Genomic DNA, 16,462 nt, shown 5'->3' with positions numbered 1-16,462 from the left:
AATGGCTTGTGGTCTGTAATTATAGTAAATTTCCGCCCATACAAGAACTGGTGAAATTTCTTCACCGCGAAGATCACAGCCAGTCCTTCCTTTTCGATTTGGGCATACTCCAGTCCATCCTTTTCGATTTGGGCGTACTTTCGTTCTGCTGCCAGTGTCCTGGAAGCAAACGCTATAAGTCGCTCCTGTCCATTTTGCCCTCTGTGTGCCAAAACTGCACCAACGCCATATGGAGACGCGTCACACGTGAGCACCAACTCTTTCCTGGGGTCATAGTGTGCCAAGACGTTCTCTGAGGAAAGCTGTTCTTTTATCTTCTTGAAAGCCCTGTTTTGGCGGGCGGACCATCCCCAGGCTTGCCCCCTTTTTTAATAATTGGTGTAGGGGGTCCAAGATGGAAGCTCTGTTCTGTGTGAACTTTCCATAATATGTCACCAGTCCTATAAACGACCTTAACTCCTGGATTGTGGTGGCGGCTAGGGCATCTTTAATCACCCTCACTCGATCCTCCAAAGAGTGTTGCCCTGATTTGTCAACCTTGTACCCCAGATAGGTTACTTGAGGTGCTGGGAAAACACATTTCTCCCTCTTTAGGTGCACGCCTGCTGTTGAAAACCTCCTAAGGTCTTCCTCCAGGTTTTGCAGGTGTTCTGCCTTTGTTTTTCCTGTAATGAGGACATCGTCCAAGTAAATGGCAACTTGTGGTAGCCCTTGCAATATATTCTCCATTGTCCTCTGGAATATCGCACAAGCTGACGATACCCCGAAGGATAATCTTGTATACTGAAAAAGGCCATTCAGGGTGTTTATCGTTGAGGATTTTTGGTACTCTTCAGCTGTAGATATGCGTGGCTCATATCCAGCTTTGAGAATAGGAGTCCTCCAGCCAGCTTTGCATACAAATCCTCAATCCGGGGAATTGCGTATTTGTCCAGTTGTGAGTAGCGATTAACCATTTGTTTGAAATCTCCACAAAGGCGGACCGAGACGTCCAGCTTAAGGATAGGCACCACGGGTGCCGCCCGCTCATCAAACTGGACCAGTTTTATTATTCCCTCACTCTCTAATCGTTTTATTTCCAGATCGACTTTCTGCCTTAATGCGAAGGGTACTGGTTGGGCCTTGTAGAATTTTGGGACTGCCCCTGGATCTACATGCAATGTCTCCTTTGCTCCCTTTATTGTTCCGAGCCCTTCTCAGAAAACCTTTGGGTATTTGCACAGGAGTTCGCTCAGGCGGCCATTTTCCAGCTGGAAAATGTTTACCCAATCCAGCTAGATCTCTTTTAGCCAGTTTCGTCCCAATAAGCTTGGCCCCACACCTTTCACTACCATTAAAGGCAACCTAACCAGTTGCTCTCCATAAGTCACAGTTACATGCATTGTGCCCAACACTCTCAGTGGTTCCCCTGTGTATGTCCTCAGTTTTGCCAAGATCCTGGTTAGGAATAAGGGATGGAATCCAGTGCGAATTTTATTGAATACTGTTTCCCCTATCACTCTCACGGCTGCTCCAGTGTCGACTTCCATCAGTGTGGGACGACCATTCAACCTTATGGATAATTTAATGGATTTTGATTTCACCATCATTACACAATTTAGTTGTTCCTTGTCGGAGGTAGGTGGAGCTTCGAGGGTATGCATTCTCCTGTACCCCGGCCTACATGACCTTCTCCAAGATGATGGTTTTAGGCTTCTAGATTTTCTTTCTGGCTCCGATCTCTGGCAACAACAATATTTTGCCGGGCGAAAGACTGCAGGGGCTACAGTCTGTCTGGACCTAATTTTCCCTTGCTTGGGAGGGCTTCTGCGAGTGGGCCTGTTTAACTTAGTATCCGCGTTGTTCCTGAGGGTGGCTATGCAGTTGCCTATCCCCCAGCAATAGTCCCTTAACTCAGTTTCACTGGTATGGGCATCTACCTCCATTGGGAGTACCCTGTAACTCATGTGCTCCGCTTGCCGCTTTTTCTAAGGACAAAGCCAGCTGCAATGCTTGTTGGCAATCCAGCTCGGCCTCCACTAACAGAAGTTTCTGTATTGCTAAATTATTTATTCCACGTACCAAACGGTCTTGGAGCATCTCATGTTAAAAAGTTTGTAACTGACTCCCCAGTGTCTCGGAATGCTGAGTAAAACTGGTACCTTCGCAGGATCAGAGGTGGCTTAGGGTCATAGTACTCTTTTGCTAAGTTCCTCAATTCCTGGAATGTTTGTGTGTCTGGTGCCTCCAGAAAAGTGAGACTGCGCATAATGGCAAAGGCTGCTGGCCCACACGCAGTCAGCAGAATGACCCGTTGCTTTTCATCCGGAATTATATTGTTTGCTCTAAAGAAGTATTTCATCGCTCTACATTTTGGGCCCAGTCTTCCACTGCAGGATCAAAAGAGTCCAACTTTCCGAATAAAGACATTTTGCCTGTCAGTGGCTTACCCTCAATATGCGGCAGCTGCTGACGAGCAGGTTTCTTCGGGTCGTTCCGTTTTCCTCGTCACCACTGTAATAAGTCCACGGAGGCAGAAGTTCCGTCATAAGAATTCCTTTTATTTACAAACCCAACAGCTGAACAACCATGACCATTCAGTCTGCTGTCTACACCGGGAGTGCAGAGGATCTGACACTCCCTGTTATATACACAGAAATGGGTTCCCTGATTGGGCCACTAATCAGGGAATTCGTATTCTAATTGGCCAATCTCAAAGTCCTGGCCGAAGTCATTACAGGAGCAATACGGTCTGTTTGGCGCCCGGCAAGAAACCCATTTCGGTGCTCTCCCACTATTCTCCAGGAATAGCAGGTGGTGTGCCGGGTGCAACATGGCCAGAAAGTTGCCCCCTAGCAGTCTATCTGCATCCAGAGAGAGAGAAAATAGCAAATGGCCAGAAGTCTCTATGGTTCACCTGTTGTACTGTTTCATCACACCCTTTCACTTGCACAATCACTTTGTTCTGCACTCATTTTGTATCTTTCCTGTGCTAATTTTCCAAAAACAGATTCCAAAAACAGGTTTCTTTGGCTAACTGGCCATATCAATTTTTTTAAGTTTTTCATTCTGTGCTTATAACATAGGAACATAAGAATTAGGAGCAAGAGTAGGCCATCTAGCCCTTCGAGCCTGCTCCGCCATTCAATGAGATCATGGCTGATCAAACATCCTTTACCTTTTTTCTTTACGTTACTTGCTGGTCTTTTTTTCCATATCTAACTTAGCCTTCCAAATGGTGTTATACGAAATACACTATATTTACAGTCGGTATTAAATGTAACAGGATCATTTAAGTACAATCAACTTTGTACTTTAGGTTGAAATCACACACCCAGGGTACACTGTGAAATGCTGCCAAAATTTACACAAGGTTATATACTTTTTATTTCAAATTTAAACATTTTAATTGATGTTTTCAATAAGTGGATAATAATTAACAATGATAACTGGGTAATTTTGATATTTTATATAATAGTACCATTCAAAGTAGATTTTAATTTGAAATTATAGTATAGTAGCTTGATCATGTAATCTTATTTAAACATGCAAGAACTAGGAACAGGAGTGGGCCATTCAGCCCTTCAAGTCTGTTCTCCATTCAATATCAAAACTGATCTTCATCCCCAAGACACCTTCCCGCATTAACCCCATAAAACCACTGATTCCCTTAATCTATAAACATTGGTCAATCTCTGACTTAAACATACACAACGACTAAGCATCCACAATTCCCTGGTGTAAAGAAATCCCAAAATTCACAATAATTTGAGTGAAGAAATTGCTATTCATCAGACTGATCCCTTATTCGGAGAATGTCACCCGTCACTAAGACAACTTTGTATCCATGTTGCCACTGTCTCTTTTGTTCCTTGAGTTATCACCTTGCTCTGTTATGTGGCACTGTAAGTCACTAATAATTGGCATTGATATTTCAAACATCTGGAAGTTGACTTTTGGAATGCAGTTAGCATCATTAAGTATCGTTAACTTGGATATAGTAAACTGATTAATCTTAGACACTAGCTTCAACATATTTTTTTTTTTAATTTAGAGTATCCAATTAATTTTTTTCCAATTAAGGGGCAATTTAGCATGACCAATCAACCTACCCTGCAAATCATTTGGGTTGTGGGGGTGAGACCCACGCAGACATGGATAGAATGTGCAAACTCCACACAGACAGTGACCCAGGGCCAGGTTCGAACCAGGATCCTCAGTGCCGTGAGACAGCAGTGCTAACCACTGCACCACCATGCTGCCCCAGCTTCAACATAATCATAACCTCATACTCCAGATATCATGATGTGGAGATGCCTGTGTTGGACTGGGGTAGGCGCAGTAAGAGGTCTTACAAAATAAAAGCAAATTACTGCAGATGCTGGAATCTGAAATGAAAGAGATTTTCGAAAGAGATGCTGAGATATTCCAGCATTATCTCTTTTGAAGAAGTCTGACAACACCAGGTTAAAGTCCAACAGGTTTGTTTGGAATCACTAGCTTTCAGAGCGCAGCTCCTTCATCAGGGTGAGAAGAGCTGCACTCCAAAAGCTAGTGAATCCAAACAAACCTGTTGCACTTTAACCTGGCGTTGTAAGACTTTTTACTGTGTCCAGATATCATTATAGAATTTCATAGAATTTACAGTGCAAAAGGAGGCCATTCGGCCCATCGAGTCTACACCGGCTCTTGGAAAGAGCAACCTACCCAAGCCCACTTCCACCCTATCCCCATAACCCAGTAGCCCCACCCAATACTAAGGGCAATTTTGGACACTAAGGGCAATTTAGCATGGCCAATCGACATAACCTGCACATCTTTGGACTGTGGGAGGAAACCGGAGCACCCGGAGGAAACCCACGCACACACGGGGAGAATGTGCAGATTCTGCACAGACAGTGACCTAAGCCGTGAATCGAACCTGGGACCCTGGAGATGTGAAGCAATTGTGCTAGCCACTGTGCTACCATGCTGCCCCCACAGGATTATGCTATTCCGCCCAACTATCCATGCCAGCATTTATGCTCCACTCAAGCCTGCTCCTATCTTTTCTAATCTATACATCACAACCTTCTATTCCCGCATATGCTTGTCTGGCTTCCCCTTAAATACATCTATAATATTCACTGTAGCCATTCTCTGTGGTAGCAAGTTTCACATTCTCACCCCTCTTCCATTTCTTGGTGACGATGGCCTCTTTTTATGTCCTTCCCCACAAGTGGAAACGTTCTCTTTGTATCCACTCGAATCAAATCCTTTCAGAAATGTTAAAGACCTCTACTAGGTCACCCCTCGGCTTTTTAGCCCAGCCAATCAATTATTACCTGATACCCACATATTTGTGATATCATCCTTGGACACTCTAGTGCCTCTATATCGTTTCTATAAGGTTATTATTATATACTATAGATATAGACTGTTGCTGATTAGAATCAATTGCTGTTGTGAGCACCAACTTACCGGCCTTACAGCCGCCTCTCATCCTGCTTCTCTCTGCCGTAACCAGGGCGCCGCTCACTGCCATGGCAACGCCGCAGGCCGTTTGAAAGCCACGCAGCGAAAACCCGCGCCACGGCCCCCGCGTCATGGGGTGACCAATCACAGCGCAGGACCCGCGCTCCGACCAATCAGAGCCCGCGAGCAGGGGGTGGGTGGGGGCTGACCTATCGCAGGACGCGGGATTTTATCGCCAACCAATCGGGAATCCGCTGCCGTTTGGCAAATGCTGTCGGGAGCTGCTGTCCGTGAACCGTAAAGACACAAGCTGGAGGGACGAGCTGTGCGCATGTGTGCGCACCGCCTGCTCATACCGCCTGTCTAATTGGTGACTTGTTTCTGACGCTCGGCGCTAATTGGGCTGTGCGCCTGTCAATCACGCTGTACTTCCGTTACCGGGCGGTGGGGCTCCCAGTTTCCGGCCATGACTCTCCGGGCCTGTGGGCTGATTCTTTTCAGGCGCCTCAATGCAGGATTAGCTTCCAAGCCTCAGGAAATCGAGTTCCTGCTTCTGCAGACTTCTTACGGGCAACATCATTGGACGCCTCCTAAAGGTGAGGCTGATCCTGAGCCAGGGGTGGGCGATGGAGTTCAGGTTATCATTGGGACGGAAGGAAGGGGAAGGGGAAGGGGGAGGGGGACACAGCCAGCCAGCCAGCTAACTACCCGGAATGGGAACCTTCTGAACACTTGTTTGTTTTTTTGTCACGTGTACCAAGGTACAGTGAAAAGTATTTTTCTGCGAGCAGCTCAACAGATAGAATATAGAGTGCAGAATGAAACCATTTGGCCCATCGAGTCTGCTCCGACCCACTAAGCCCTCACGTCACCCTCTCTCCATAACCCAATAACCCCTCCTAACCTTTTTTGGTCACTAAGGGCAATTTATCAGGGCCAATCCACCTAACCTGCACATCTTTGGATTGTGGGAGGAAACCGGAGCACCCGGAGGAAACCCACGCACACACGGGGAGACTCCACACAGACAGTGACCCAGCAGGGAATCGAACCTGAGACCCTGGCACTGTGAAGCCACAGTGCTAATCACTGGTGCTACCGTGCTGCCTAAAATCATTAAGATCATTAAGTACATGAAAAGAAAAGGAAATAAAAGAAAATACATTGAGGTAAACAGCAGAGCCTCGATTTAAATTTGACTGGTGACATGAGGAAAAGCCTCAAGCCAATGAGTGGTTAATGTCTGGAATGCAGTTCTTGAGGGAGTGATGGGGGGTGGTCAATCAAACCCAGAAAACAGCTTTCAAAAGAGAATTGCGTCATTATCTGAAGGGGCTACGGGGGGGGGGAAGCATTATGTTATTGCTGCAGAGAGCTGGCGCTGACAAGATGGGCTGAATGGCCTGTGCTGTTATCATTCAATGAAATAGACTCCGATCTGGAATGATAATCTGGAGTCCCAACAGAAGTGAATTAACCAATAATTCTTATAAAAATACCCAAAGTCTTTGACGACCAATACTTAGTCACCAGATTTGTACGTTTAAGCACAATTGCTGTTTATTTACAAATAAACAAAAACTAATGAACTATGATGTGGAGATGCTGGTGTTGGACTTGGGTGGAGACATTAAGAAGTCTTACAACAACAGGTTAAATTTCAACAGCTTTGTTTCGAATCACTGCCCTCCAAAAGCTCGTGATTCACAACAAAGCTGTTGGACTTTAACCTGATGTAAGACTTCTTACGATAATGAACTATGCAGCAAACACTTGGGGTGGCATATGGCACAATGGTTAGCACTGCTGCCTCACAGCACCAGGGATCCAGATTCAATTACGGCCTTGAGTGACTGTGGAGTTTGCATGTTCTCCTCGTGTCTGTGTGGGTTTCCTCTGGGTGCTCCGGTTTCCTCCCACAGTATAAGGATGTGCAGGTTAGGTGGATTGGTCATGGTAAATTGTCCCTTAGTGTTCAATGGTTAGGTAGGATGCTCTTTAGAGGGTTGGTGCAAATGCGATGGGCGGAATGGCCTGCACTGTAGGGATTCTATGAAATACAGCTGGTTAAATATTAACTAATTCCGAACTCCCCACTTGGTTTGATTGATTGGCTAGTGACCATTGAATTGGTCCAAAAGGCCATACGCTACCTAGTAACAGATGGTGATTGGATTATGTCCCAGAGGGATGCTGTTAGGAGTCCCAAGGACTCTGAACCTGTGCTGGTTTGAACAGGAAACTACAGACTTGCTGGCACCAGTGAGAGATGGGTTGGCACTCGATTGATTTGCCTCACCACCCTCTATATACACACACTCTAGGCAGCCAAATACAAAGGGGTGGAAAGTGATTTTTAAGCAAATGGGAAAACATGTTTCAAATGAATGTTTTTAGCAATCCTTTCTTCAGAGCAAGCTTACAGGTTAAAGTCTTGGTTTGCAGCCTGGAATGGTCTTCTCTGTAGATTTGTTCATCCAGGTTCTTTGTAGTTTAGAAATACAGCACTCGGGCTCTCTAGAGAGAGATGGCAATCACAGCAGATTTAATGGAGAGAGAGAGATAGTCGCTTCTCCCTCTGCGCTGCCAGAATCAAAACTGAAACTCCTTTGGACTCCTAAAAACATCCCTCTGGGACAGAATCCAATCACCACCTGTGACTAGGTAATGGCCTTTTGGACCAATTCAATGGTCACTAGCCAATCAATCAAACCAAGTCCCAAACCATCTCTCTCGCTGCTGCTGGCTAGTCTGTGGTATCCTGATCAAATCAGCATGCTTGAATTAATGATGCTGCTTGTCTTAAAGAGACATGTCCATTAATCATCCATGGATCAAAATAAGAATGGCAAAATAAAAGAAAGGAATAAACAGGAAGGACCCTTGAACCCCTCAAGGGCAATTAGAACCAAAGAATCTCAACAGTGCAGAAGTCTGAACCCTACCTAGGCTCACTTCCTCTTGCCCCCCTCCCCCTCATAACCATAACCTCACCTAATCTGCACATCTTTGGACTGTTGAAACCTGAGCACACAGAGGAAGTATACACAGATACGGGTAGATTGTGCACACAATCACCCAAGTCTGGAATTGATCCCGGGTCCCTGGCACTGCGAGGCAGCAGTGCTAACCACTGCCACCGTGCCAGCCTTATTGGGGGTGGGCAATAAATGCTGGCCCTGACCCATGAACAAATTTAAAAATCCCAATCTGTCCTGTAGCGACCAGCTTTCCCACTTTCTGCAATGTTGCTGCTGCTGTTAAGATAAATCGAGTGATTTAGCTGGATGCTGATCAGCTTTGCTTTATATTAGGTGTGAGCAACGCCTAATGTTGGGTGTTTCACAAATGTATTTAATGTCAATTGAGGGCCTAACGGGATGTGTCAGATGCCGCACAATGAATAATCCAGGATGGTCTATTTGTCCCACCCCCTTATTGGAATTTATTCTCCATACAAACTTGACCTATCCTGCTCTGCTGATCTAATTGTGATCTCACTCCACTTTCTTCCCGACCACTTTGATTCTCTTGTCGATCAAGATTCTGTCTAATTCAGTCTTAAAACATTTTTTATGATTCTGCATCTACTGTACCCTTGGGAAAGAAAATTCCACAGATGACCCTCAGAAAATATTTCTCATCTCAAATAGGAGACCCCTTACATCCCCTAGTTCTAGTGACAACAAAATATATTCAAATATATATGCCAACAAGTATTTACCCACCCTGACCCCAATCTAATTGAATGGTGCTGTGGTAATTGTGAGGCTGTCAGCTTTCACCATTATTTCTGTAATTTTTGGTGCCTGCACATGTGGTTAAACATAGAAGTCTAGAAGTTTCAGTTGGTGATGTACTGCGCTGATGCAGTCCTCGCAGATAGAATCTGCAAATGACATTGTGATGGTGCAAACTTAGACTACTTACCCCACTGTACTCGCTCGAAAGATGGATGAAAAAGTTAGACTTTCTAAGTGGATTATTAATGATGTAAATGATAATTACTGCTTACCAGCCTCTGACTCTGAAAAATTAAGGGGATGACAAGTTTAAGGGGATGTGTCATGTGAGAGTACCTTTAAGAAATGGGTGTTTATAAATGGGTGTGTATATAAATATCTGTAGTGAGAGTACCTTTCAGAAATGGGTATTATCAATGATGTCAGAGTGTGGGTGGAGCTGGGCTGTCTGTCAGCTTTTTACTTCCGTTTTTGAGCAGGCTGCAGGGTGTTTTTTAGTTTTGTTTTCAGTGTTGGAACTGAAGCCAGACCAAGCAGGTGTACTCCTGTTCTCTCTGCCATCAAAAGACTATCTCTTGATCATTTGGTGAATTCAGAATTATAAATGTTCTCAGTAGTGAATGTAAACCTAATGTGCTTCTGTTGAAAGGCGTTTCTTCTGTCTTCTGGATGTTGTTTGGGAAGCCTAAAGGATTACTTAGTGTTGAATACTTTGGGGGTTGTATTTGAATTAATGGTTGCTAAGGTGTTCACTATGTTTTAAAAAGGTTAACGAGTTCATAGAATAAACATGGAATGAAATGAAAATCGCTTATTGTCACAAGTAGGCTTCAAATGAAGTTACTGTGAAAAGCCCCTAGTCGCCACATTCCGGCGCCTGTTTGGGGAGGCTGGAACGGGAATTGAACCGTGCTGCTCCCCATACCACAATCTATTAAAAGTTGTGTGTCAGGTGAACTCCATGATACACTTTGGGGTTCTCTAAACCCTGGCCTATAACACAAAGGGTGACACAGTGCTTAGCACTGCTGCCTCACGGCGCTGAGGACCCGGATTTGATCTGGGCCTCGGGTCACTGCCCATGTGGAGTTTGCACTTTCTCCCTGAGGCTGCGTGGGTCTCAACCCCACAACCCAAAGATGTGCAGGGTAGGTGGATTGGCCACGCTAAATTACCTTCTAATCGGGAAAAAAAAGAAGTGGGTACTCTAAATTTATTTATTTTTAATTTTAAAAAAAATCATCTGATGACAGGAGGTTTCTGCTGACAAGCCCGCTAACAATTTGTGGGGTGCTGCGGGGGTGGGGGCATGGTACCACAGTGGTTAGCACAGTTGCTTCATGGCTCCAGGGTCTCAGGTTCGATTCCATGCTTGGGTCACTGTGCGGAGTTTGCACTTTCTCCCCGTGTCTGCGTGGATTTCCTCCGGGTGCTCCAGTTTCCTCCCACAGTCCAAAGATGTGCAGGTGAGGTGGATTTGACAAATGTTGAATTCTTTACCCGTCAGTCTGGCCTCAATAAAACTCCAGATGGATTTGTAGGCATAGTATTATTTATTTTTACCCAACTTGCAAGTCTGACTCGCTTCACAAAAATCCAGAACACAAGCTGCCTCCTGGGTCTTCCGAATCGAGTGCTATTGGAGACAAAGGTATCTCTACAAATACATTCAAATGGCATCAAGTTTCACATACACGATTCCCATAGGTCATCCTATACCCCTCCTGACCTGGCCATACATCCTAATTGACTCACTTCTCATTCCTTAACCCTGGCCTCTTGTTACCCAGCATCCTTTTCTCCCCCTTCCTTGCCATGCTTTCTGAAATCCTTTGTCTGTGAACTCACTGGAATTAGACCGGCCTACATCTACATTACTGTAACTAATATATTTAAACTAACTATTTTATATCACATTCGTCAGATTGGCCATGCTAAATTGCCCTTAGTGCGGTTACAGGGATAGGGTGGAGGTGTGGGATTAGGTAGGGTGCCCTTTCCAAGGGCTGGTGCAGACCCGATGGGCCGAACGGACTCCTGCATTAAATTATATGATATATATATATATATATATGACGTGAAATGTATGGCAAAAGTAATTTCTTCGCTGCTCACTCAAAATCTGAACCATAGTTTTGGCCACAACCACTCACTCTAGAACTGAATTCCACAGCTCAACAAATCTGAATGTAAAGTTTTTCTTACATTTAATCTTGTCTCTCTTGTTGAAGGCCACTCAAATACTGCAAACGGTCTGCTTTACTGTACTCTGCCCTATTTTTTCATGATTTTAAACACTTCTACCAAATCACCCTTGCGAGTGCATTGTTCTAACAAAAAATAGTCATGGGTACTTAATTGACGCAAGAGAGTTATGTCAAGCCAGGATATTTTGTAGTTACAAGTCTTTTCAATGTAGCATTAAAATACACAACATTTGCAACAATGCATTAAAATGTATTAGGTATACATAAATGCAGCAGTGCTACACCCCAGGATAAATTTTAAAATATAGCACGGAAATGTCCTCTGCCAAGATTTGAAGATGTATTCACTGTCAGCTCCTCGACTGTGATCTATACAGCTGTAATTGATTTTAAAGTATCTGGGCAATATGATTAAAAACGTCAATTGAAAATAGTTACTAAAACATGTATAAATGGATGAAAATTCCAGTGTGTAACTGTAATGAGTTTGATAGTAAATATGATGCACATTTTGGTCTGATTTATCTGATTGATACACATTAATGACCTGAACTTGGCATTCCAAGACATCATTTTGTTTGTATATATAATTTTAAAAGTGCATTTGTCTTTCACCTTATATGACCACTGGATGTCCCAAAGTGCTTTACAGTCATGGCACTAAACTTGCAAATGTAGTATGCAGGAGGATATTTAGAGATAGTCATTTAGTAGTACATCCTGATGAATGCAAGATGAGAAGCTTCAACAGCATGTCTTTTTTTCAACAATATTTAGCAACTTCAAGCAGACATGTGGCAGATGAAGTTTAGCACAGAGGAGAGTGAATTGATTCAATTTAATTACAAAAAGTTGAGGCAATATAAAGTAAATGGTGACATTTTGTTGAAAATATTTTTATTTGATTTTTTACATTTTTATACATAAAACAAAACAACACAAAATGAAAAGAATACAACGCAAAATGAAAAGAATAACTGAAGAACCCCCTACTCTACCAACCAACCCAAATATAACTCAAATAATCCCCCCCCCCCTTAGCAGCTGACGGTAACCAACTCTTTAAAGTGAAAAATAAGTGGACCCATCTCTTATGGAACCACTCAGTCCTCCTTCACCCCCCCCCCCCCCCCCAAGTGAACTTCACCTTCTCAAGATACAGGAACTCCCATCAGGTAACCCAGCCACACATTGAGGCAGAGGGTGGAAAAGCTGACCTCCACCCCAACAGGACCCGCATGCGAGCAATCAGTGAGGCGAAGGGTAAAACATCTGCCCCCTCTCCCGTCTGCAGCTCTGGCAGGCCCAATATCCCAAATATTGCCTCCAGGGACTGGGCTCCAGGTCCAAGTGCAAGATCGCCGACATGGTGCTGAAGAAAGTCCTCCAAAATTGCTCCACTTCGGGCAGGAACAGAACATATGTACTTGGTTGGCCGGATCTCTCCCACACTGCTCGCAAGTATCCTCCAACAGTCGGCTCATCCTCGACCTCGTCAGGTGCACCTTATACACCACCTTTAACTGTATTAGGAGTGGCATGATAGCAGAGGCTAGCACAGTTGCCTCAGTGCTAGGGACCCGGGTTCGATCTAGGGACTGGGGCTGGGGTGGGTGGGGGTGAACAAAACCAAATAAATTATGCTAAAACTTTATAAAAGGCTAGTTAGGCATCAGCTAGATTAAGGTGCCTCATTAAGGATACTGTAGGAAGAATATCAAGGCCTGAGAGAAGGTAGTTGTTTCTCTACCCACACCTAGTGGTGCGCAACACAAATTTCCATCAGTTCCCATAGCTATTTGTTTCCTGGAACAGGTTGTTGCCAGTGGCTTATAACTTGAGGGGACACCACTCCGCAACAAGCGTGGCTGGTAAGGAGATTCACCTACTCTTATTATCTGCCATTGGCACATCGGAAGGATTTTGCAGATTGCTACTCAATCTGTTGGCCGGGTTACGAATGCACCTTCCTTGATCATCAGGTTCTGGAGTGGCACTCCAACCTGGAGCTTCTGGCTCAGAGGCAGGGAAGGGACACTACCCACAGCACCACAAGATCTCCTTTTGAAAGGGTGCTGAGGAGATTTACTAGAGTGTACCATGGAAGTGGGACTTCAATTATGTGGCGAGATAGTCCCTAAAATAAATTCACCCTGCTAAAATTGATATGTGATATTGCTATTCTAAGAAAACAAACATGTCAGTCAGAATGCTTTCTGGTCGTAAACATGAAAAAGCAAAAAATAATAATGATTTGTAAAGCACAATTGCTCATTGGTGTGGTTACATAGGCCATTAAGTTCTAATATGTGTGTATCTTTTTAAGGACATGTTGATCCAGGTGAAGATGACCTTCAAACGGCGCTTCGTGAAACTGAGGAAGAAGCAGGACTAAAAAGCAAGGATTTTAATCTGCTTGATGGATACAAAAAAGAAATAATATACAAAGTGAATAATAAACCCAAAACTGTTATCTTTTGGCTGGCAGAAGTAAAGGATCATAACGCAGAAATAAAACTCTCTGATGAGCACCAGACATTCTGCTGGTTAAATGTGGATGAGGCCTGCAAAATTGCTAAATATCAAGAAATGCAGGAAGCACTGAGAGAAGCTCACCAGTTCATCTCAAATAAATAAGACCAGGTTCTTTGGAAAAGGAACGGGCCTAGATTGTTTTGTTAAGATTTTTGAAGGTTTCTTCCTTCCCCTCTTCTACTTTGCTCTTGAAACTCAAGACTGAACCAATACAATTGCACAGTTGTTACCATGTACTTCCATAACTTGCTCAAGTAGTCCTACGTGTGTGATCCTGGATCTTGAATGTTGGAATGCTACAGAGTGGAAACACTTTCCTACCTTTGCCAAATTCACTTGCACACACTTTCCTGCGGAAACCTATCTGGTGACTGAATGAAAAAAGAAATAACTTTTATTTATATACCATTCAAAAAACCCAGGATATCCCAAAGTACTTCACAACCAATTTATTGCTTTTAAGGTGTAGACACTGTGGTTATGCAAGAAAACATGGCAGTCATTGCACACAGAAAAGTTGCACAAATAACAATGAGCTAACTCATTAATAATGCAGGTAGAGGGATACATATTGACCAGGGAGAACCACTTTGCTGTTCTTCTAATCGTGCCACGGAGGTATTGTACCTTAAAGGGTAGATGGGCCTCGGATTAACATCTCACCTGAAAGACAGCACCTCTGCAGGGTAGCATTCACTGAATACTGCTAACTCAGTTGGCTGGACAGCTGGTTTGTGATGCAGAGCAAAGTCAGCAGTATGGATTAAATTCTCATACCGGCTGAGGTTATTCATAAAGACCCCACCTTGTCAACCTTGCCCTTCGTCTGAGGCGAGGTGATCCTCCGGTAAAATCAGTGGTAGCAAAGTGGTTAACACTTGCTTCACAGCGTCAGCGACCCGGGTTCAATTCCTGCTTGGGTCACTTTGCGGAGTTTGCACTTTCTCCCTGTGTCTGTGGGTTTCCTCCGTGTGCTGCGGTTTCCTCCCATAAGTCCTGAAAGTCGTGCTTATTAGGTGAATTGGACATTTTGAATTCTCTCTCTGTACCCAACAGGCGTCATAGTGTGGCGACTAGGGGATTTTCACAGTAACTTCATCGCAGTGTTAATGCAAGTCTACTTGTGACACTAATAAATAATAGTAATCTTTATCAATGTCCCACCACTGACAATATGGCATGGTGGCAGGAAGAGGGCAGGCTCCTCCTCCCAATCCGTTCCCCCACTATTCTGCCAGCCCTCCTGCCTCCTTGCCAGTAAACTGGGAAAATTCAGCCGATTCTGCTTCTCTCCCCAAAGATGCTGGCAGGCCTCTTGAGTACTTCTGGCTTTTTCGTTTGTGTTTGCAAAGATTCTGTTCTATGTGCTTAGAATTGTTGGACATATTGCAAATTAAACAAGAATATCATTCATATCTACAGTTCTCCCTTTCCAAATATATTTAATCTAATTAATTTATAAAGGCGAAAATGGTGTCACTGCTCGCTTTGGTTTATTTTTCTCAGCATTATTTATATTTTTCTTTGGAAAATATTTTTATTAAATTTGTAACTTTTATACATAAACAACAATCAAATAACAGCACATGCATCGACAACCTCAACAAACATTAAAAACATAAACCCCGCTAACACTTACAACACCCACCCCCCCCCCCCCCCCCCATATGACACCCTCCCCCTCCAACAGCTAACACTAATCAGATCCTTGAAATGCAATATAAACGGTCGCCATCTACGACAAAATCCGTCAATCGCTCCCCTCACTCTGAACTTGACCTTCTCACAAGGCAAGAACTCCATCAAATCACCCAGCCACTCTGCAGCACTGGGACGTGTCAGCTGCCTCCAACTCAGCAGAATCCACCACAGAGCCAACAATGAGGCAAAGGTCAGAATATCTGCCATCACCCTGGTCCTCAATTCTGGCTGATCTGATACGGCAAATATCACTACTGATGGGCAGGGCTCCAAATCCACATTTAAAATTGCTGAAATGGCATTGCAAAAAGACCCCCAGAAACCCACCAATTTGGGGCAGGACCAGAGCATATGCGCTTGACTTGCAGGCCTTCTTGAGCACCGCTTGGACCTATCCTCAACCCCTTCAAAAACTGACAGGTTCTGGCCTTGGTGAGATGTGCCCTGAACACCACCTTGAGCTGTATCAAACGTAGCCTCGCACAGGATGACGTAGCGTTCACTCCACACCTCTTCCAAAATGGGACCCAGCTCCTCTTTCTACCAAGCCTTCACCTCTTCCACCGAAACCTGCTCTTCCCCCATGATCCGACCACATAACCCGGACGTACCGCCGTCCTTAACCCCCGCACAGGAGAGAATACATTCCAGCAAGGTGGATAGCAGCACCCCCATGAACGTCATAGGGTCACAGATGTTTACAGCATGGAAACAGGCCCTTCGGCCCAGTTTGTCCATGCCGCCCAGTTTCTATCACTAAGCTGGTCCCACTTGCCCACATTTGGCCCATATCGCGCTATACGCGATAGCCACCAGATTCGACAAATACTTCACTGGAACAAA

General features: G+C 44.4%; 2 protein-coding genes across 2 annotated transcripts in view; one reads left to right on the top strand and one right to left on the bottom strand.

Annotated features, from left to right (window-relative positions):
• The window catches only part of LOC140409107 (kinesin-like protein KIF24), a 169,008-nt gene extending 163,469 nt beyond the window's left edge, over positions 1 to 5,539 (bottom strand). The window contains exon 1 of the mRNA XM_072497220.1: positions 5,440 to 5,539. The gene's annotated coding sequence lies outside the window, so the exon portion shown is untranslated. The remainder of the gene's footprint in view (positions 1 to 5,439) is intronic.
• A 309-nt stretch (positions 5,540 to 5,848) lies between these two features.
• Positions 5,849 to 15,333, top strand: nudt2 (nudix (nucleoside diphosphate linked moiety X)-type motif 2). The gene is made up of 2 exons (XM_072497219.1): positions 5,849 to 6,029; positions 13,710 to 15,333. The coding sequence occupies exons 1-2, from the start codon at positions 5,900 to 5,902 to the stop codon at positions 14,018 to 14,020; spliced, it is 441 nt and encodes a 146-aa protein (XP_072353320.1). The 5' UTR covers positions 5,849 to 5,899; the 3' UTR covers positions 14,021 to 15,333.
• Positions 15,334 to 16,462: the final 1,129 nt, after the last annotated feature.

This window comes from Scyliorhinus torazame, chromosome 3 (genome assembly GCF_047496885.1).
Source record: "Scyliorhinus torazame isolate Kashiwa2021f chromosome 3, sScyTor2.1, whole genome shotgun sequence".
NCBI classification, from domain to species: domain Eukaryota; kingdom Metazoa; phylum Chordata; class Chondrichthyes; order Carcharhiniformes; family Scyliorhinidae; genus Scyliorhinus; species Scyliorhinus torazame.
Note: the sequence above shows the minus strand (reverse complement) of the source record. Positions and strands in the feature narration are given on the sequence as shown.

Coding starts and splice junctions, on each gene's coding strand:
- nudt2 (XM_072497219.1), top strand. CDS start 5,900: ATGACTCTCCGGGCCTGTGGGCTGATTCTTTTCAGGCGCCTCAATGCA. Junction 6,030..13,709: donor TCATTGGACGCCTCCTAAAG/GTGAGGCTGATC, acceptor TATCTTTTTAAG/GACATGTTGATCCAGGTGAA.